Genomic DNA, 21,350 nt, shown 5'->3' with positions numbered 1-21,350 from the left:
GTTCCCTATTTGCAGGGCAGCAGTGGATACACAGACATAGAGATCAGACTTATGAACAAGGTGGTGGAGGGGGAGGAAGGAGAGGGTAGGATATATGGAGAGAGTAACATGGAAACATATACATTACCATATGTAAAACAGACAGCTAATGGGAATTTGCTGTATGACTCAGGGAACTCAAACTGGGGCTCTGTAACAACCTGGAGGGGAGGGGTGGGAAGGGAGGTGGGAGGGAGGTTCAAGAGGGAGGGGACATAGGCATACCTATGGCTAATTCATGTTGATGTTTGGCAGAAACCAACACAATATTGGAAAGTAATTATCCTTCAATTAAAAATAATAATAATAAAAAAAGAACAGGGTTCCAAGTAGCAAGAAAAATATCTGTAAGGAAGTTTTTCCCTTCCTAGAGGAGGTTCTCCTGCTGGGACATGCAGCGAAGCCGTTCTGTGACCCTCCCCGCGAGCATGGCTCACCTTGCACGTGGTAGGAGAGCAGGTTGACCACAGAATCTGCCTTCACGTGGTACTGAGCCTGAAGGCTCCAGTGGTCTGTGCTGGTGTTGCCCCCAGTATAGGAGGCAGACCAGTTGTACAAGTTGCTGTAGATACTTGTGGAGAGGTCTAGCACACCCAAGAGGGGCAGCCGCAGTGGATACAAGTTGGGGATGGTAAAAGTGGGGATTTGGAACTCTTGCGATGGCAGGTGGAATCCCAGAGGCTGGAAGTTGAGGGCTGGAGTCTGAATCGTCTTGAACATCTTTAGATCTTCGGAGGATTTGCCACCAAAAGGCAATGGGATCTCAATTTCCATACTGTTCTTGTTCAAGGTGTATTTGATCCGACCGTCACTGAAATAAAGAGCAAAGACAGTGCCCACAGTCAGACAGCAAGAACTTCACTGCCTCCTGACCTTCCAAACAATAGTGCAGGTGTCCCATTGTCAATCCAATACTGCACGTTGCTCATGCTCTTCCCAAGGCCTGGAGTCCCTGGTTTTAATCCCTACCTATCAAACTCTCAGATTCATTCAAATCCCTTCCAAGAGCTGTGTCCTTATGACTGCTATTGCTATGGCTAAGTCACTTGGGTCGTGTCCGAATCTGTGTGACCCCATAGACGGCAGCCCACCAGGCTTCCCCATCCCTGGGATTCTCCAGGCAAGAACACTGGAGTGGGTTGCCATTTCCTTCTCCAGTGCATGAAAGTGAAAAGTGAAAGTGAAGTCGCTCAGTCATGTTCGACCCTCAGCGACCCATGGACTGCAGCCTTCCAGGCTCCTCCATCCATGGGATTTTCCAGGCAAGAGTACTGGAGTGGGGTGCCATTGCCTTCTCTGTCTAAGTCATAGTTGTGTGGGCTAGGTTGCTTCAGTCTTGTCTGACCCTTTGCGACCCTGTGGACTGCCAGGCTCCTCTGTCTATGGGATTTTCCAGGCAAGAATGCTGGAGTGGGTTGCACGCCCTCCTCCAGGGAATCGTCCCGACCCAGCGATAGAACTGGAGTCTCTTACAGCTCGTGCATTGGCAGGCAGGTTCTTTACCACTAGCACCACCTGGAAGCCCAAGTCATAGTTTTTCTTGTTCTTACAGTGACATAATCACTTACCTCCAAAAGCGTTTCATAACCGTGAAACATCTTAGGGACAGAGTACTAGGATCTCCTAATTACTTTCTTAGGATTCTTTTTGTTAACTGGGTTGGTGTTCACATTCTGACCTCATATTTACTAATGCAAAAATGCCATAGCATTTATGCTACAGTTACTAATGTCTTTAAATTGCTCACATCACTTCCATTAAAAATGTAAATTGAAAAAAAGCCTAGATCATGCTAAGTAAAATCTTCCATTTACGTCTCATAGTTCAAGAAATTTTTCTGGTTCATTTTTTCACCTTTTCAAGAAGAGGTTGTCTGGGATGTGGAAGTTTGGCAATTCCATTTTCTGGAGGCACAACTCTTGCAGGCCACTGAGTTGGTCTTGTATATTCTGGGCGTAAGGAAGACTCCTCGATGTCTCCTGGAGCCAGGTGCTTGCTGCCTACAAAATAACAGGAGTTTTAAAAGGAGTGGGCATGGACAGGCATCACACACAATTCACATTAGGTGATAATCCAAATTTGACAGCTCTATCATTAAGCAGGATGATATACTCAAAGTTAAAATATAAATCATAAAAATTATTTAATTTTGGTTGGCAGTAATTCATCTCTTTCTGTATTTTATAAAAGGAATGCATAGCATAGTCAACCCTCTAGCCAGTGTCCTGTAGTTCCCTGTGATGTCTTAGGCACAGGTAACTCTTCTGCTTAGTATTCATTTGGTATTTCAAACATACAGCCTTGTGTAAATGGGTAACTAGGCACATGTTAAGGGCTTCCCTGGTGGCTCAGTGGTAAAGAACCTGCCTGCCAATGCAGGAGAAGCAAGTTCAATCCCTGGGTAAGGAAGATGCCCTGGAGTTGGCAACCCACTCCAGTATTCTTTCCTGGGAAATCCCATGGACAGAAGAGCCTGGTGGGCTATAGTACATGGGGTTGCAAAACAGCTGGACAAGACTTAACACCTAAACAACAACCGTGTACACGTCAATGCTTTTTTTTCTCTCCAGGAATTCCCTGGGGGTGGGAAGCATACCTTCTCCATCTTTGGATATTCTCTTTCACCTAATATAGGGTTGACTATGTAATTATCACTGTGTATTTATTGACTGGCTGACATGTACTCACAGCAACTAATTTGGAACCCATGTGCCGAAAAGTCAGGTCTGTCTGAGGAACTCTGCGATCCAGGAGAATATTGGCATACGTATGCAAGCTTTTAGGAAAAGCAGAGAGATCCACAGGGAAATTGGAAGTTGCTTTTTTAGTATCCACATTGGTGCCTGTGTTCCATTCAAATTCAATCTTATCTCCATCTGAAAACACACATGGGAAATAGCTGTCAGGAGCACCAGGTCAGTCCCGACCTATGGCCGTCAGCACTGCCCTCAAGTACACGGAGCTCTTCTTGGGTGTGCTCACGTAGGAGGGACATACACACCATAACGCCATGCCACCTTCTTGGATATTGTTGAGCCGTAAGCCGTGGCAGAGGAGTCCATCTGAAGGAGCAGTTTTGAGGGAGACCAGAGGCTGAGAATCTCACTTCTGGCTTCTGCTTGCAAACGGGGTATGGAAATCACACCTTTGATTTTGCCTTCTTCCTTCCTGTCATAGCTATTGAAAAAGAAAAGGTCAACATCAATGATTCTATTCATTCCAAGGAGATACGCAGGATGAAACACGAGTTCTATTTGTGGTGATACACGAATGGCTCAAAGAAGTGACCAGAGATTAAACTCCTCAACTTCTAAAGCTAACTCGGCACAAATTCAGGACTTTCCAGGGAGGTAGGGGAGAGGTTTTCAAAAACTGAATCCTGCTCTACCCTTTACTGTCTCTGCTGTCTTGGCCAAATTATTTAACCCCTCTGAACTGCCACTCCCTCATCTATAAAACAGAGAAACTCATACCTACCTTGCAGTTTATCACGTGAGATAATTAAAGTACCCAGCACAGTGCCTCATGAATAGTAATACCAATGAATGGCAGGCAGGTCCAACCAGACATGAGCGGACAGTCAGAATGATGAGGGTTCTATCTGTCCCTTGCACTGTGGACTGTGGGTACCCCTGGCCTGGTCAGCTTTAAAGCTGAAAAGGAAGAAAGGGCAGAGCCAGGAAGGTCCACAGCTCTGTCCAGACCCCCTAGACAGTTCCTTACCTTATGTGGCCAGTGAGGGTGACCTCAGTGATTTTCTTGTTCTGAAAGTCCAGGGTGAGCTTGTAAGACTTCTTTTCCTTAGAATGTTCATAATTAACTTTGAGGACTGTCCCAAGGTCAATGTCAAAATCTGGAATGTGGAGTTCACTGGACAAGGTCTTACTCTGCCGGTTGTATCTAAACAGCAGAGTAGCCTCGGTCTGCTTCACACCTGGGAGAGTGTACAAGTCAAGATGCGTATTCATCAGCTCCGTATAGGAAGAAAAGAGAACAAGGCAGAGAAACTTCCAGAACTTAAAGCACTCAACTGAGGACACAGTTCAAGGATTTTACTTTAAATTTTTAAGTCTAGGGTACCTGGACATGTGTTCAGTTTGTAAATATTTACTGATTACTTATCATGGGCGAGACACTGCTCTTGGCACTGGGATTCCCAGTCCTCATGGAGCTGACATTCCAGTGGGACATGTACAGACAATAAGCAAGTACATTGTGTCCGGTGGTCATAAATGTTAAGATGAAAAGTAAAACTGGATAAGATGATAAAGGACAGACAAGCATAGAAGACGTGCTGTTTCATGCGTGGTGGCCAGAGAAGCTCTGATAAGAGGATATGTGGGCAGAGGCTTGAAGGAAGAGAGAGGGTGAGGGACTTCCCTGGTGGTCCATTGGCTAAGATTCCGAGCTCCCAGTGTAGGGGACCCAGGTTGCATCCCTGCTCAGGGAACTAGACCACACATGCCACAACTTAGAGTTCGCATGCGGCCACTAAAGACCTTGCATGCCGCAGCTAAAGACCTGGCACAGCCAAACGAATAAATGAAAGTGAGAAAGATGCTGAGCCAGGCTGTATCCTATGGGGAGAGTAGTCCAGGCAGAGGAAATCAGAAGTGCAAAGGGCCTGACATGAGGAACGCTTAGCATGTTCAGGGATCAGTAAAGGCTTGGCTCTGTCAGGCACACATCTCCGTGTGAGCATCTGCCAATGACATCCTTCCTGGTGCCCTGCCTTCCTCTCTCCCAGCTCCTCCCTTCTTTGTCACAAGATTCCCAGGTTTCCTTCAGTTCACAGGTTTACCCATTTTACATCTCTTGTAAAATTGTTTAATGACATTTTTTTTTTCATACATATCCCCTGTGAGCACCCCCTTTCCTGGGGGTTTTATTTTCCTTTTGTTTTTAATCTTGTGACTTACTGTTCCTGCATAAATAATCATCCACAGTGAATATCTCAGCTTCTCCTAAAACCTAAAACCTGCTTCTCCACTGGCCTTTTCCATCTCAGGACATGGCAACCCTGATCTTCATCTGCTCAGGCCAAAATTTTGAGTTGTCCTGAGAGCCTTTTTTCTCTTACACTGAATATCCACTGTATCAGGCAAATTCTGTCTGGCTAACCCTCAAAATATGGCCAGAATCCAACCACATTTGCCACCACCAATCCAATCCAATGCACTGCCATCTCTGGCCTGGATTATTGTGACAGGCTGCACCCTAGTTTCTCTGCCCTTGTCCTTCTAAAGTCTTTGCTCAGCATAAACACAAATCAAATAGTTTCTTCTTCAAAACTAAACAAATAGGACATCACCAAACTTAGAGGCACAGCAAAGGAAATCATAAACAAAATGGAAAGAAGACCTACCGACTAGGAGAAAATATTTGCAAACCACAAAGAGCTTAATTTCCAAAATATACAAACAGCTTATGCAGCTCAACATCAAAAAGCAAACAACCCAATCAAAAAATGGGTTCTCTAAAGAAGAGATAGAGATGGCCAAGAGGCATTTGCGAAGATGCTCAGCATCACTAATTATTCAGTTCAGTTCAGTTCAGTTGCTCAGTTGTGTCCGACTCTTTGCGACACCATGAATTGCAGCACGCCAAGCCTCCCTGTCCATCACCAACTCCCGGAGTTCACTCAGACTCACGTCCATCGAGTCAGTGATGCCATCCAGCCATCTCATCCTCTGTTGTCCCCTTCTCCTCCTGCCCCCAATCCCTCCCAGCATCAGAGTCTTTTCCAATGAGTCAGCTCTTCGCATGAGGTAGCCAAAGTATTGGAGTTTCAGCTTTAGCATCAGTCCTTCCAATGAACACCCAGGACTGATCTGCTTTAGAATGGACTTATTGGATCTCCTTGCAGTCCAAGGGACTCTCAAGAGTCTTCTCCAACACCACAGTTAAAAATCATCAATTCTCCTGTGCTCAGCTTTCTTCACAGTCCAACTCTCACATCCATACAAACCCACTGGAAAAACCATAGCCTTGACTAGACAGACCTTTGTTGGCAAAGTAATGTCTCTGCTTTTTAATATCACTAATTACTAGAGAAACACAAATCAAAACTACAGTGAGGTATCACCTCACACTGGTCAGAATGGTCATTATCAAGAAGTCTAAAAATAATAAATGCTGGATAGGATATGGAGAAAACAGAACCCTTCTACTGTGTTGATGGGGCTATAAATTGGTGCAGCCACTATGGAGAACAGTATGGAGGTTCCCTAAAAAACTAAAAACTATAAACATATGATGTAGCAATCCCACTCCTGGGCATATACCCAAATTAGACAAAAAAACCTAATTTGAAAAGACAGATGAACCCCAATGTTCACAGCAGCACTATTTACAATAGTGAAGACATGAAAGAAACCTAAATGTCCACCAACAGATGAATGGATAAAGAAGATCTGGTATACACATACAATGGAATACTGCTGCTAAGTCGCTTCAGTCATGTCCGACTCTGTGCGACCCCATAGACGGCAGCCCACCAGGCTCCCCCATCCCTGGGATTCTCCAGGCAAGAACACTGGAGTGGGCTGCCATTTCCTTCTCCAATGCATGAAAGTGAAAAGTGAAAGCGAAGTCGCTTAGTCATGTCCGACTCTTGGTGACCTCATGGACTGCAGCCCACCAGGCTCCTCCGTCCATGGGATTTTCCAGGCAAGAGTACTGGAGTGGGGTGCCATTGCCTTCTCTGACTATGGAATACTACCCAGTCATAAAAAAGAATAAAACATTGCTATATGCAGAAACATGGATGGACCTAGGGATTATTGTTCTAACTGAAATAAGTCAAACAAAGCAAAACAAATGTCATATGATATCACTAACATGTGGGATCTAAAAAAAATGATATAAATGAATTTACTGATAAAACAGACTCACAGAAAACAAACTTATGGCTACCAAAGGGCAAAGGGGGTGGATGGGTAAATTAAGACTTCGAGATTAACAGATACACACTATTATATGTAAAAGAGATTAAAAAAGGACCTACTGTATACTGTGTACAGGGAACTATAGTCAATATCTTATAATAACCTATAATGGAAAAGAATCTGAAAAAGTATATATATATGTATATATATATATATATATATATAACCAAATCACTTTGCTATATACCTGAAAGTAACACATTTTAAATCAAGTATACTTCAATTTTAAAATAGTAGCTTACTTCACTCATTGTAAAAACTAACATCCTTACACAGCCTACATGACCATCCTTCGCCCTGCCCCTATTTCTGACTTCATCTTCTACAGTTTTCCTCCCTGATCTCTGCTTCAACCATACCGACTTCCTTCCTTTTCCTCAAATAGAGGCCATGTACTTGCCCCAGGACCCTTGCACCAGCTGGCCCCTCAGTCTGTAACACTCTTTACATGTGCATTATCCCCTGACCTCTTTCAGGCCTCTTGTTTATGCTCCCTTTACCAGTGAGAGCTTCCCTTTTCAATCCAAATGGCACCGGCTTCCCCCATCCTTTGTCCTGGCTTCCACTCCTGACATCCCCTAGGCCCCTCTGTGTTCTATTCTCCCCAGCACTAATCTGACTTTCTGAATATTTACAATGGCACCTCACTCCAGTATTCTTGCCTGGAAAATCCCATTGTTAAATACATTAAATGAAATTCGTTCTCCTTGTGAGTCCTGGACTTGAGACTGAGGGCGGAGATGGAGGGGCCCTTTTCTGGATACTTGCCTTCAGTCTGAGTTACAAGCTTCAGCATGTCCACCAAGGCTTCACCATCTCTCCGGAGTTCATAGAATGCCTTGGCAGAATACTGTTCCACTTCTCCTGTGGGTTTCAATTCCAGTTCAAATCTAAAGATGTTACAATGCATGCGATGCATAATGTTAGAGCCTTCGTGATGATAATAATGTTGCCAAAACAACTCGGCCTCAACTGCAACAAAAATCTGGTCCTTATTTAACCCTGTCACTTGTCCTTAACTAATGATGATCTTTAAGGTCCCTTCATTTCCTCCAAAAGCCCAAGGCAAGGGCAAATCCCAGGATGCTTGGGGTTTTTGGACCAGCAGGGGTTGGCTGGTTAAGTCAGCAAAGCTGAGAATAAGGAGTGGGAAGTGAAGTGAAAGTTGCTCCGTTGTGTCCGACGCTGAGACTCCATGGACTATAAGATCCATGGAATTCTCCAGGCCAGAATGCTGGAGTGGGTAGCCTTTGCCTTCTCCAGGGGATCTTCCCAACCCAGGGATTGAAACCAGGTCTCCCGCATTGCGGGTGGATTCTTTACCAGCTGAGCCACAAGGGAAGCCATGGGGTGGGAGTGGCTTCAAGAAAGACCTTGCCCATGTGTCTGGAGGTAATGGAAACATGGATACTGAACTGGGAGCAAATCAGCATATGTCTATGATCTCCTCTAATGCATGAGGGAGAAAAAGGGGGCGCCAAGTGGCAGTGGGTAGTTTCCTTGAGGGAGTTTGATAAAATTTCCTCTGTTTATTTTTGGAGCTAAGACCTCCCTAGGGGTTATGACACCTCACCTTCCAATACTGCCCTCTCCTCCCCACCTATGGGGATGCCAAAACCTAGCCACACAGGTTAGGTAGGTAACCTTCTGGTGTGTAGGGCAGAGGACCACAGTTCTAAATAACCAAGGCACAGAACAAATTCCTGAGGCTGGTGACATGGCAACACAACACACAGTGTTCTTCCTTGGCTCTGCTTGCATGTGAATGCTCAGTCACATCCAACTCTGTGTTGCCCATCAGGCTCCTTGGTCCATGGGATTTCCCACAGGAATACTGGAGTGGGTTGTCATTTTCTTCTCCAGCGGATCTTCCCCACCCAGGGATGGAACCCATGCCTGTTGTGTCTCCCGCACTGGCAGGCAGATTCTTTATCACTAGCACCACATGGGAAGCCCTGCTAGGTGGTCATAATCTAGGAGGTGAGCGGATGCTGGGCAGAGACACTGAGCATTTCTGACCTGGTGTCCCCAGTCAGCGGGTAGTAGGAGGAAGAGTCTGTGGAGCTGGCATTGGAGTATGCACCCGTGATGCAATAGTTCAGGCCAATGAAGAAAGGCTTGCAAGTTGACCAGGACTGCCTGTTCTCAATGAGAGGTGGGATCACTTCCGTTTTGGTGGTAGAGACCAAATGCAATGTGTTACTAGTGAAAGAAGGAAAAAAAAAAACCTAGTTATTTTCAAGTCATTGAAATGAACATTACTGATTCTCCCAATGTAAATGCCCCCTTACCCTGGCCCCTATCTTCCCTCTGTTCATATCCACCTCAAATTCTTTGATTTATTCAGAAACACAGAACTGTAAGAAGAACATCAATAAGGCGAACAACCCTGTGACTCTTATCATTTCCCAAAACAATTTGCACTAAGACATTGCACTAAGTTGGCCACATTTCCTATCTGTAGTTTCCATGACAGTAGGAATTAAGAGTCTCCCTTTACAGATGAAAGAGACTCAGAGAGGTCAGTAACGGACACTGGGACCCGACTTCATGGCTGCCCCTTCCTTCCTAAAGTGCAGATAAAAGGTGTCCAACTTGTTTTTCACCTGAAATCCCTCTCCACTAGCTTTTCTCCACCAGCACTAAACATACTCAAGTCTCTTTTCCCACTGTGTACACACACTCCACACCCCTTTCCTGCCCTTCTAGCCCCCTCTTGTCTCCCTCACAATCAAGAAATCTGTCTGCCTCTGTAGCCACTACTTTCATTCAACACCCTTCTCCTGAACAGGGGTCTGACGGCCACCCTCCTGGTGCTTCTGAACTGCCTTCATCAGCATCTCCAGTCACCTCCAATGGACATTTTTTGGCTTTGTCTTCTTTGATCTCTTGGAAGCATTCAGTAGAGTTGCTCACTAATGGCCAGATTAAGACTTTAGAGTCTGAACTAGATCTGAAAATATCTGGTATCCTCCTCCCCAGTATGCTCTTAAAAAATTAGTAAGTGCAAGAATATTTCATAATGTCCTGGTTCCACCTAAGGATGGTCTCTTTGATATATCATGTTCTTTTCTCAGGGCTGTTTTCTCATTTTAGGAGTGTGCTGAGACCAACCTTTGCTGGTGGGTTGGAACTCTAAGTACCACTGATGCCCTGTCCGTGGGGTGATCCACCCCTGTGGCTGCTCCCGGGCTTCTGTGACCGTTTATGGCTTCGGTCACCCCTTATCACTCTTTGCTGTGTATGCCTCTTCCTTTTACATGTGTATATTCTATCTGTTCTTGTCCTAGTCCCTCATGCCTTACTCTACATGAATCACTGTTTGATTTCAACAACCTCTATGTGCCAGTGATGCCCAGATATGTATTTATAGTTCAGACATTTGCACTGAGCTCAGACCTATGGATCTGACGACAGCTGGGTATTCTCAGTCTCCCACGACTTCCAAGCCAGTGTGTTGAAAATGGCATTTGTCCTTATCCCCCTCACCAACTGCTTTGCTTCTTTAGTCTCTATTTCAATGACGAGCACCCCTGACTCCTCCTGACTCCTTCTTTTTCCTCACCCCGCCCCGTCCACTCCACTCCCTGCATCCAGTCGATCACCAAGTTTCCACCTCCTAAGGATTTCTGGGGTCAGTTCATTGCTCTGTCTGCCTGCCCTCATCAGGTGTGGCACTACCATCTCCCCCAGCATGGGGTTGTAACCAGGCTCCTGACTCATCTTTCTGCTCTGGCCACGCCTCCTCTCGACCCATCTCCCACTCCAGAGTCAGAGTTTTCTAAAACACCAACCTTACCTCATTTACACGCCCACTTTCAACCCTTTTGCCTTCAGAAGAGCCCACACTCCTGAAGATGGCTCACAAGGCTGACCCCTGCCAGCCTCTCACATCCTCTTTCATTGTATTTCCCATGCACTTGACCACATGGAACTTTTCTTGTAGTTCCTGGAACCACATTTTTCCTTCAGTTTCCTTCAGGTCACTGCAGGTGCTTTTCTCTTTGCCTGGGAGCATTCATTCTTTTCTCTTTTGTCTGGGTAACTCCCACACGGCTTCCAGGGATCAGCTGAAGTGTGGCTTTCTCCAGAATGCTTTCCCTAACTGCCACAGGCTCCACAATACACAACGTCATGGTCCTCTCCTGCTTCCTCTAACTCAGCCTTCACTTGACAGTCGCCGCTTATCTCACTATATTTGAACTGATAAATTAATGTGTCCTTATATAACAGTTTTATTGTGGAGGCAGAAAGAGAATGAGAGTAAAATGGTCTCCATTTGTCTTATATTTGATAACACTCTTGCAAAGCATTCAGGGGGTTAGAGTTCAGTGAACATAATAATTATTAATTAAAAAGTGTCCAAAATATGGAAACACTGAGGTAAATCCATGTTTGAGGATTATATTTACCATGGAGCTCTCAATAGGAGGTCGCCTCCCACAGTCAGTAGATTAGGACTTTCATGCTTTATCTACTGAACTTGCCATTGTAGATTGGTATGTCCTTTGGTATTTTCCTTGGGAAAAATGTTCATTTCCCAAGGATGTTTTCTCTATAGCTAGTGTTTTTTTTTTTTTTTTCCATTCTCAAAAAAAAATCACACAAGAAAATACAATCTAATGGCAACTAATTAATCAGTAGGTCTGAAGTCTCAGCTTAGTGGAATATGAAAAGTCTAGGAAACTTTAATTATGCAGTGAGTCTAGGACAGGTAATCCAGTACCTTCTCTGAGGAAACTGTAGTGAGTCTAGGCAGGTTAAAAGCAGGTAATCCAGTACCTTCTCTCACCCCATTCCCCCCGCCTCCCATCAAGATCCACTGGGGCCTGAATTTTCTCAATCAACTGTGTAGCTTGGCCAAACCCTGCAGTCATAATTTCTTCTACCAAGCTGGCTGGTCAGATCTAAGTGAAAGAATTACCTGCCACTGAACAGCCTGACTGGCCTCTTGGGAGAAGGAATGATGAACTTCAGCTGCCCGGCTTTTAGGACTACTCGTGCTTCCAGGCCTGTTTCATGGAAGAAGTTGGTGTTCATCTGCACCCCGCTCCTGGCAAAGTCTGGGATGACGATGCCCATGTTTGTCACAAACTCCACAGACACAGATGGCTTTGTCACCAGTTCTGCCTGCATCTGTAAGTCAGACAATGACCTAATCAGCTTGGTTCAATAACCTCAGTCCCCTGCAGTCAGATCACCACTCCCCCCACAGCTTCCCACTTCTGGGAAGAATCTCTGGATGGCTCACACCAGAGGAAGCATTACTGAGATGTGTTTGTGGGAGGAAAAGCCATGTTCTCAGTCCTTCAGGGCCAGACTGATACCCAGGACCAGGAAGTACCCACGTTAACTTTAAGTATAACAGGATACAAAGATGACCGAAACACTTAGTTCTCATGTTATAGCCATGCCTGAGCGGAAGTTGCTAGGTGCAACCTGGTGGAAGCCTAATGTTCATCAACACAAACACACTACCATGTGTAAAATAGACAGCTGGCGAGAAGTTGCTGTACAACACAGGGAGCCCAGCCTGGTGCTCTATGATGACCTCGAGGGGTGGAGTCGGGGGAGGGGAGAGGGGCTCAAGAGGGAGGTGATATATGTATAATTATGGCTGAGTCACAATATTGTATGGCAGAAACCAACAGAACACAGTAAAGCAATTTTCCTCCAATTAAATTAAAAAATACGTTAAAAAAAGAAAAGTTAATGAGGTGATTCCAATGATGATGCACTTCGTTTTGAATTGCAAACACCTTTTTAAATTGCACAAGACACCTGCCCTGGAGGAAAGTGAACAGATTCTTACATCAGCTACTTCCAGTTTCACTCCAGCTTTGATTCCAGGAGTGATGATGCCGGAGGAGGACACTTGCAGTTGTAATCCAAGTCCAGTGGGGAGTTCAAAGGCATTGTCCATGAAGATGTAGTGAAGGAACAAGTCACTTGTTGAACCTTTCCTTATGAGCTCTTTAATCTATATATCATACAGGAGAGAGTGAAAGTAAGCCTCATTGAAGTAGGCTTTCCGAAATGCAGCCTCCCCTATGTCAGACAATAGTTATTCTTCTTTATCCAGATAGAATGAAAGGGACTAGCATATTTTAATTAGCTGAATAGCTTAATAAATAAAGATGAATGATTATTGATTTCAACAAATTGAAATACAAAAATTTGCCCTGGATAGATATCATGTCATTTTCAACTGGGGATTCAAAGGGCATTTCAAGACTATTTCTGGGCCTCTGAGATTTGTGAACTTTAAGTATCATTGCATGGCATGACTTAATTCTGATTATTTGGCATTGGAATACTTGCAGCACAATATATTATGGTCAAACCAGTTTTTTTAAAACTGACGAGCTATTTAGATGATGTACATATCAGTATGCATTAGTGTTTATTCTTTATAACATCTCTGGAAAATAACTTGAGATCTCTTTTATGAAAGCCACATTATTATTCGTTATATCCTAGGGAGTATATTTGGATATTTTCTCCCTTTTAAATAAACTAATAATTATGAATATTTAGACAATGGACTGCAGTTTTCTACATACTTTTTTCATAATCACTTCATCATTTAAATATTAAAGCATATCTCTCTAGGTAGAGAGATACACTTAGGACTGTTTTCCACATGAACAAATGAATGCTGTTAATAGATATATGATGAATAGCTTAATTTCTAAATGCTATCAATTCCTTAGGAATCCAGGAATCTTTTTCACTGACATTTAAGACAAACTTGCATCTCTGAAGGAAGCACAAGCACTTTCTCTGGTCTGCATGACTGGGATCTTAAGGGAGTCTGGAGATCTCAACAGAGCCCAGGCTAACCCATCACCCTATGATGGTCCACTTACCATCTGAGGGATCCCCTGCAGGGTACGAACACCTTTCAGCAGCAACTTCCCCAGGAGTTGGAGGTCATGGAGTTTGACAAAGCCAAGCTCTTCTCCCAAGATGCGGAGGTAGGCTCTGGCTTCTGGGAAATCTTTGGATTTCAGATCTTTGACCAGCTTCTCAACGTTGAACATGACTCCATTGACCATGTCCTGGGATTTTAACAACAAAATGTCTAGTGAGGTGTGAGTGCTGTCAAACACCCTTGGGATAAGGTGTGGGACCTCCCTGTTGCAGCTGTGATGAGCCTAAATATAAACCCTCGTAGTGGGGACGTGGGGCAGACACTGAAACCAGGCCCCCACCTTTTATCAAAAGACAGACAGCTCCTCCAAACTGACATAAAAAAAAAAAAAAAACCAACAAAAAACTAAGGTCTCGTCAGGGACAATGGTGCTTCCACACTGTTCTTAACTTGAATGATGTAGGCATTCAAGTGATCTATGATGTAGGCATAGGTGATCTCTGTTCTCCAGCATGCCAGGATCCCTATGGCTCCCCAAGATTAGAAGATCCTCTGTCCCCCATCCCCTCCCCTGCTTACTCCTTCTCTCCTCCAACAAAGGAAAACCACTAGGGATTTCCTGGGAAAGCATAGCTGCTGTATACATTGGCCAAAAGCTTGAAACACATCTCATCTAGGGAAGCTCTGATCTAGGTAAGTTCTTAGAGATAAGAATTCCATAGACTGGTGCTTAGGCATCAGAGAAACAAAGAGTGATTGAGAAACCCAAAACAGATCAAAGACCCTCAGCCTCAAGTGGAGGTGAGTAAATTAGGAGATGGAGGTGAGCATCGGGGAGTAAATTACCACCCTGCTTCTCAAACTGAAATGTGTACACTGGTCATTTTGGGGTTCTCATTCAAATGCAAGTTCTGATTCCATACAGCCCAGTAGGGCCTGAGAACCTGCATTTCTAACAAGCATTGCTGTGATGCCAATGACTGGACCATGCTTTGGACAGCAAAGAGTTAAAGAATAAGAAGGTCCAGATCACACAATCTATTTTCTGCTCCTTAAGTGGAGGCTTATGCCAACTTCAAAGAGGATTCTGCCTCCATCAGCTAGTGCACGGATGTGGGTGAGAGCCAAAGAAAGTAGTTAATAATAGTGAAAATATGAATTTCAAAATTATAATAGTATCTGCTTCTTGAATAATCAACACAAGAGTCAGGGGCTTTGTTTAGCTTTTTACATACTTTAGTTCATTTAGTCTTTAAGTATCCTTGTGAAGGATATAAGTTATTATTAGCATTCTGGGGATGTGGAAACAGATATAACATCAAGCAACTTGCCCAGGTATGCAGAGCTTGAAGAGAGTGAGGTTAGATTTCAAACCCATGCCCCAGAGTTCACATTCTTAATCATTATGCTAGAGAGCCTCTAATGAGCCTGGACTCTGGGCAGACTGAATCTCCAGAAGGCCCATCACTGCAGAGGATACTGTCTCTTATTCCCACTGGACTGGTTAGTAATAGCCATAGTTGTCACTTTGGTTAGATAGTGCTTTGATGATTTCCAGGCTTAGATAAGGACATTTTCGCATTGAGACCCAAAGCTTTCCTTGAGAGGATATGTAAAGCATACCTGCTCATGTTTATCATCTTTGGTGTAGCCAAAGTGGTCCACCAAGACCTTGGAGACACGATCAGGAACTCGACCGTTAACCCAGTACAAAGCCTTGTTGACACTGTCTGGGAAAAATCCTTCCTTCCCAAAAAGAGCTTCAAGTGTTGGTTCAAAACCTTTTCCTTCCAAACCAATCTGAGAGAGAAAATCAGGCAAGAAACACCATCAGGTTTCTCTGTTGTCTGTCCATCTCCCATTCCCCTATTTATGCTCAATTTATTAAACAAGTACTTTGTGAATGCTACTGGGCAGGAGTTGACCTGAGCACTCCACAGGAGTTGTCTTATTTAAATCTCACCAGAATCTTGCAAGGCAAAACCTATTATGTGCTTGTTTTTTGGAAGAGGCAGCTAAGGTTCAGAGGGGATATATAGTTAAACTGAAGATTCTGGTTTGGGGGTGAATTTGGGGTTTGAACCCTTGGATTTAGGGTGTAAGTGCTTTTCTGAGACATTGCACTTCCGTTCATATAAGGAGTCGTGCTCCACATGGCCCCTAGTGGGGAGGCAGGAAGAAGAGGGGGGAGGGAAAGAAGTGATGGTATCACTGCCTGATGATTCTTGTTCCTCCTGTAACTGGCTCATGGCTCCCTTGACTTGACTATTTATGATGTAGGCCAGAATGGGCTAGAAAACATAAGACTCTGGTTCAGGCCCACACATACCTCAAAGAGGTCAGCTGAAGCAAATCCAAAGACTTTGAGGGTCGTTTTCAGCATGCTTTCTTTAGGAAGGTAATTGTTTGGATCAAATATAAGATTTCCTTCGATTTTGGCTGAGACCAGGTCAAGTGATGGCAGAGAAATCGATTTGGAAAACTGATAGCTCCGGGAAAATTTCTTGAAATCCATGATAGTTGGAAGCTGAGATTTTTTCAGAGCTTCTTCCACTAAGCTTTTCAAGCTAGATAAAAAGAAGGAGAGTATTTTGAGCTGACACACATCATGTTACTCTCTCCCAAGTCAACGTGGATTTCCATTCTCTACCAAACTCTCTGGGTTTTATTTGCCCCCAAAGCTTGGCTCAGATCTGCTGCACTTTCACACAGATGTTGGTTCCAGAAGAAAGAACAGCCTGTAAAGGGCAGGCAGTGGCTAAATCAGAATTGAGGTTTGGAATTTCAGCCCCTTGAGGCAGATGCAGGAAAATCACTTTACTTACTCCTGGACGTACAAATCTTCTGAGTTTAAGATGTTGGCGATGTGGGAAGCCACAAAGTTCTTCACTTGCTCATTCTGTTCCCCAGAGAGAAGTTGGGTGATTTTGCTAATATCCGACTGGGAAGGACTCCCCATCAGCATGAGGTAGGCAGCCAGCCGCTTATCCCCTGGAGAGGTGTCATCGAGGAAAGTCTGGAGAAGGACTTCCCGGACCTGTGGCCCAAAGACAAGACTATCATCACTGTCAGAACATGGAACATGTCTGGCAAACATGCCTGATCTTATTTTGCAAGTGGGATTTCTCTCTCTGAATTCTTCAAATGCTGTTACTGAACCTTCTTCACCCAGAGCAACCAGCTCAAGGAAGGGTTCTCAAAAGACACCTATCAAATGTATGTTGAGGGGCTTCCCTGGTGGTCAGTGGTTAAGACTTTGCCTTCCAATGCAGGGGGGTGTGGGTTCAATCCCTGGTTGGGCAGCTGAGGTTCCCAAATGCCTTGTGGCCAAAAAACCAAAACATAAAACAGAAGCAATATTGTAACAAATTCAGTAAAGACTTTAATATAGTCTACATCAAAAAGAATCTTAAAAAATATGCATGCTGAATTCAACTGCATTAAAATACACAAGTTATGGCCAAGTTATGACTTGTTGGAGATCTGCCACTAACTGAAGATAAAGATGTTTTAACATAAATTATTTCAATATGAGGGTAAAGGTAAGGAGAAATCAGGAGAATTTGATGCTAATAAGTAAGTCAGGTTGTCTGCAAAGCTGTGGAATCACCATCACCACCTTTGGGGGCCAGTTTGACTCTCTTAGTCTAGGGAAATTGGGGGAAAAAAATCAGACATGTTTTCCCAAGATGGGAGTGATGGTCAATCTGGCGAGAGGACAGCAGGTAGTGAAAAAAATCACACTTTGCCTGCTGAAGTAGCAGGAAGGTCAACTATTTTTCTCATGTCTGCATATGGTTAGGCAGTCAATTGTTTAGTCTCTTCTTGTAACCCCATTGACTGTACCTCGCTAACTGTCCATGGGATTTTCCAGAGAAGAATAGTGCAGTGGGTTGCCATTTCCTTTTCCAGGGGATCTTTCCCACCCAGGGATCAAACCTGTGTTTCCTACATTGGCAGGAATATTCTTTAGCACTGAGCCATCTGGAAGCCCCAGGCAGTCAATAGGTGTATTGAAATTTGCAATTAAACAGCAGTAGAATAAAGTCCGGAGAAGGCAATGGCACCCCACTCCAGTACTCTTGCCTGAAAAATCCCATGGACGGAGGAGTCTGGTAGGCTGCAGTCCATGAGGTCGCTAGGAGTCGGACATGACTGAGCGACGTCACTTTCACTTTTTACTTTCACGCATTGGAGAAGGAAATGGCAACCCACTCCAGTGTTCTTGCCTGGAGAATCCCAGGGACGGGGGAGCCTGGTGGGCTGCCGTCTCTGGGGTCACTCAGAGTTGGACACAACTGAAGCGACTTAGCAGTAGCAGCAGCAGAAAAAAGTCAGTAGAATGGTGAGATTTAGAATCTCATTCCAAATCTTTGTCAATCTGAATCAACTCGTCATTTTCGGCCCTCTTCTGCTGACCTTACCTCGTCACTAAGCTCCATTTTCCGCAGGGCCTGGATGGCAGCCTTCTGAATCACCAGGGATGGCTGTTCACTTCTGATACATTTCAGGACTGAAGATGTGAGTTTGGGGGTTAGTTGCTCCATGGTTTTACCAATATTTCCTATGACCTGCATTGAAAATAAACAAGAGAGAATCAGGGCACAGAAGGTGCAGTGAGGGGTAGACAGAAAAAGTGTGTTTGAAATGATGCCTATTATACAAAACCAACACACAAAAAACTGAAAATACCCTCAGAATCAGGTAGGTGAGATCTTCGTTCCCAGTGCAGTCATTGCCAATCTGTTCTGACAGGTAATCAGCAATTTCCAGCAGGTCCTGTGTCCATGTAGGGTTTGTCTTATGATAGCTACAGAAGAAGAGTTAGGATTCAGCAAGCATAGCCAGGTTTATCTTAAAATATACACTGATGTTCGCTGATTTCTTATTTCAAGTCATTACTTTCAAAATTGACCAGTAGACAAACGAAAGGGTAAGTATCAGAATTTGCAAGTGGGGGGAGGGTACAAACAGAATACTGACACATGGGGTCATCCTTTGCTCCTACGAGGAGAACCAGTGGAAAACTCACTTGTTGATCATGTGACTCAGAGCATAAAACGTGAGCCGGCTCTGCTGCACTCTTGCGGTGTTAAAGACCTCCCGCAGCCTCTCGGCCGAGGGCTCTGGGATCAGGGCCACCAGGTAGGTCACGGCATCTATCAGAAGGGGGTTGGCTCTCTCATTTTTCAGCCACTGGAGGATGTGAGTGTAGCACTGGGGCTGTCCACACTGAATCAAGGCTTGTAAAGTGATGGGACTGGGAAGAAAAGGGCAGAGAAAGAAAGATCACCTTCTAGGCAGCTAAAACCTCCTTGGCCCACAGTGTTCCCTCTGTCAGGAATTCCCTTATTCAAGATCCAAATCCAACCATCTTCCAGAATCTAACTCAGATCCCTAGAGAACAGAGAGGCCTTCCCCATAAGTAGCATCCCCTGGAGAAGCACCACGGAGCAAAGTCTGAAGAAGGACCCCCTGGACTCAACACCAGAGAGGACTGTTACCCTTTGGTCAGAAGATGGAACATGCCACATAAACACTCGCCCAGTCCCCAGTCCCTTCTCTGACCTTCACAGCACTAAGACTGCACTGAAGTAAAGAGAAGTCATGGTATTATTTGGTTTGCTTGAGTTCTCTCTCCTCTAGCCTACAGGCTTCCAGAAAACACAGACTTCTTTTCCTCTCACACTTCCCAGGGTACTCATTATAGAATGAGGGATTAAAGATACCCATTAAAATGTGGGAAAGATTTTCCTCCTATCTCAACACATAAATATTTATCTACCTTGGATGCAATGTATGCGTGTGTGTTACCCATGTATCTCTAGACACCTTAGCTGACATTTCTCTATCAAGCAAACATTTACTGACTGACTCAATTGATTAAATGGGTTGAAATTTCAATGGTTTCTGAGATTGTCTGGCCGAGGTCTCAGCCAGCTCCCATGGGCTCATAATCTATGAAGGTTTGAACTGCGACTGCTCGAGAAATACCTGGACACCTCGATCAGCTTCGGCAAGAGGGAGGTGACCGCCTCACTGCTGAGGCCTCGCAGCTCGGTCACTAGTTTATGGAAGAGGTTGGCTCTCTGGGCATTCTGCTCAGAGACGTGCAGTTTCTGCAGCTCCTGGAGTGTCTTCACAATGGCCTCAGCGTGGTTTGGAGGTGACGTGGACCTGGTGCTCTCAAAGGCAAGACCCACTGCCTCAGTGCCTGGAAGGAGGAGTGTGTCAGAGGGATTCCAGCTTACCCCTGCATCTCAACCTCATCTTTCTTCTAGAAGCTGGAGATCCAGGAGGGGTCAGCAAGAGGGGGGCGGAGAAAAGAAGCCTCTGACTTCAGTGTTTCCCTAACTTGCCACCCTCTCCTTGTGATTAGCATGAATATTGTGCATACCTGCTGTTGCTTCAGTCGTGTCGGACTCTTTGCAACCCCATAGACCGTAGCCTGCCAGGCTCCCTTTTCCATGGGATTCTCCAGGCAAGAATACTGGAGTGGGTGCCATGTCCTTCTCCAGGGGATCTTCCCAAGCCAGGGATTGAGCCTCAGTCTCTTACATCTCCTGCACTGGCAGCCGGGTTCTTTACCACGAGCACCACTTGGGAAGTCCAGTGTTAATATTATTCCTCAATTTAAAGGTAAGGGAACTAAGACCCAGAGGTGAGCCACTTACCATGCCCAAGACCTTTCTGGGTGTAAGAGGCAGAGCTGGGATTGAATCCAGGCTTGTTCGACTTGTATTGGATTGAATGACCTTTTTGCCCAAAAGAACTGGTGAGGAGGTGCTGCTGACATAACAGCGGAGGCTAGACTCACTGGCCCTCACCTGTCCTGTCTTTCCACTGGGTCTAATGGCAGTTTGTGTGTGTGTGTTGGGGGGATGTTTTGTGTTCCCTCCATCACCCTGTTCTCACCTCTGCCCAGGAGGTGGGTGAATCGGTGGTGAGGAGGAAGGAGTCCTGACTTAGACTAGACCTGGAGGCCCATTCTGTACCGCCTCTAACAGTCTGTGACTTTGAATACATCACCAAGCCTCTCTGTGCATCCCTTTCCTTCCGTAGAATGGGTATAAAGGCACATGCTGCCACCACCTGACACCACAGGTGGCTGAGAATGAGGTAGGGCACATGGCTCACTGACATACAAGACAGGTGCAGGCCGAGGTTGGTTTCTGTAGTTCCCTTCAGCTCTAAAGACTGATTCCTGACCTTTCCCATTTGCCCTACCTCGCTCAGGCCCAGCTGTCCAATTTACCAAAGGTGGACTTGGGAGGCCAGTTTCCTACTTCCTAAAGCCAGGGAGCTTTGGGAGAACTCTCTCCTTTCCTAAAGGGGAAAGGGATAAATCCCATTGCCACCTGACATTCTGAAATGAACAGGCTTTCTCAGGAGAATGGCCCATGGCCAGAAGCCCAGAGCCCAGGACTCTCACAGGGCCCAGCAAGGAGCTAAGCCATGGTTGGTACCCCATGGGCAGGTTTCCCAACCCT

General features: G+C 45.0%; 1 protein-coding gene across 2 annotated transcripts in view; it reads right to left on the bottom strand.

Annotated features, from left to right (window-relative positions):
* APOB (apolipoprotein B) overlaps positions 1-21,350 on the bottom strand; it is a 41,997-nt gene that overhangs the window by 11,993 nt on the left and 8,654 nt on the right. For both annotated transcript variants that reach the window (XM_070799086.1, XM_070799087.1), the window contains 17 exons: positions 19,855-20,074; positions 18,893-19,120; positions 18,553-18,670; positions 18,285-18,431; positions 16,686-16,897; positions 16,190-16,427; positions 15,484-15,660; positions 13,856-14,047; positions 12,799-12,966; positions 11,911-12,122; positions 9,006-9,188; positions 7,755-7,876; positions 3,763-3,973; positions 3,041-3,216; positions 2,728-2,915; positions 1,894-2,039; positions 477-850 (listed from right to left, as the gene is read on the bottom strand). In XM_070799086.1, the coding sequence (XP_070655187.1) occupies positions 477-850; positions 1,894-2,039; positions 2,728-2,915; positions 3,041-3,216; positions 3,763-3,973; positions 7,755-7,876; positions 9,006-9,188; positions 11,911-12,122; positions 12,799-12,966; positions 13,856-14,047; positions 15,484-15,660; positions 16,190-16,427; positions 16,686-16,897; positions 18,285-18,431; positions 18,553-18,670; positions 18,893-19,120; positions 19,855-20,074 (3,312 nt within the window). The remainder of the gene's footprint in view (positions 1-476; positions 851-1,893; positions 2,040-2,727; positions 2,916-3,040; positions 3,217-3,762; positions 3,974-7,754; positions 7,877-9,005; positions 9,189-11,910; positions 12,123-12,798; positions 12,967-13,855; positions 14,048-15,483; positions 15,661-16,189; positions 16,428-16,685; positions 16,898-18,284; positions 18,432-18,552; positions 18,671-18,892; positions 19,121-19,854; positions 20,075-21,350) is intronic.

This window comes from Bos indicus, chromosome 11 (genome assembly GCF_029378745.1).
Source record: "Bos indicus isolate NIAB-ARS_2022 breed Sahiwal x Tharparkar chromosome 11, NIAB-ARS_B.indTharparkar_mat_pri_1.0, whole genome shotgun sequence".
In the NCBI taxonomy this organism is placed as follows: domain Eukaryota; kingdom Metazoa; phylum Chordata; class Mammalia; order Artiodactyla; family Bovidae; genus Bos; species Bos indicus.
This window is presented reverse-complemented; position numbering and strand designations above follow the sequence as displayed.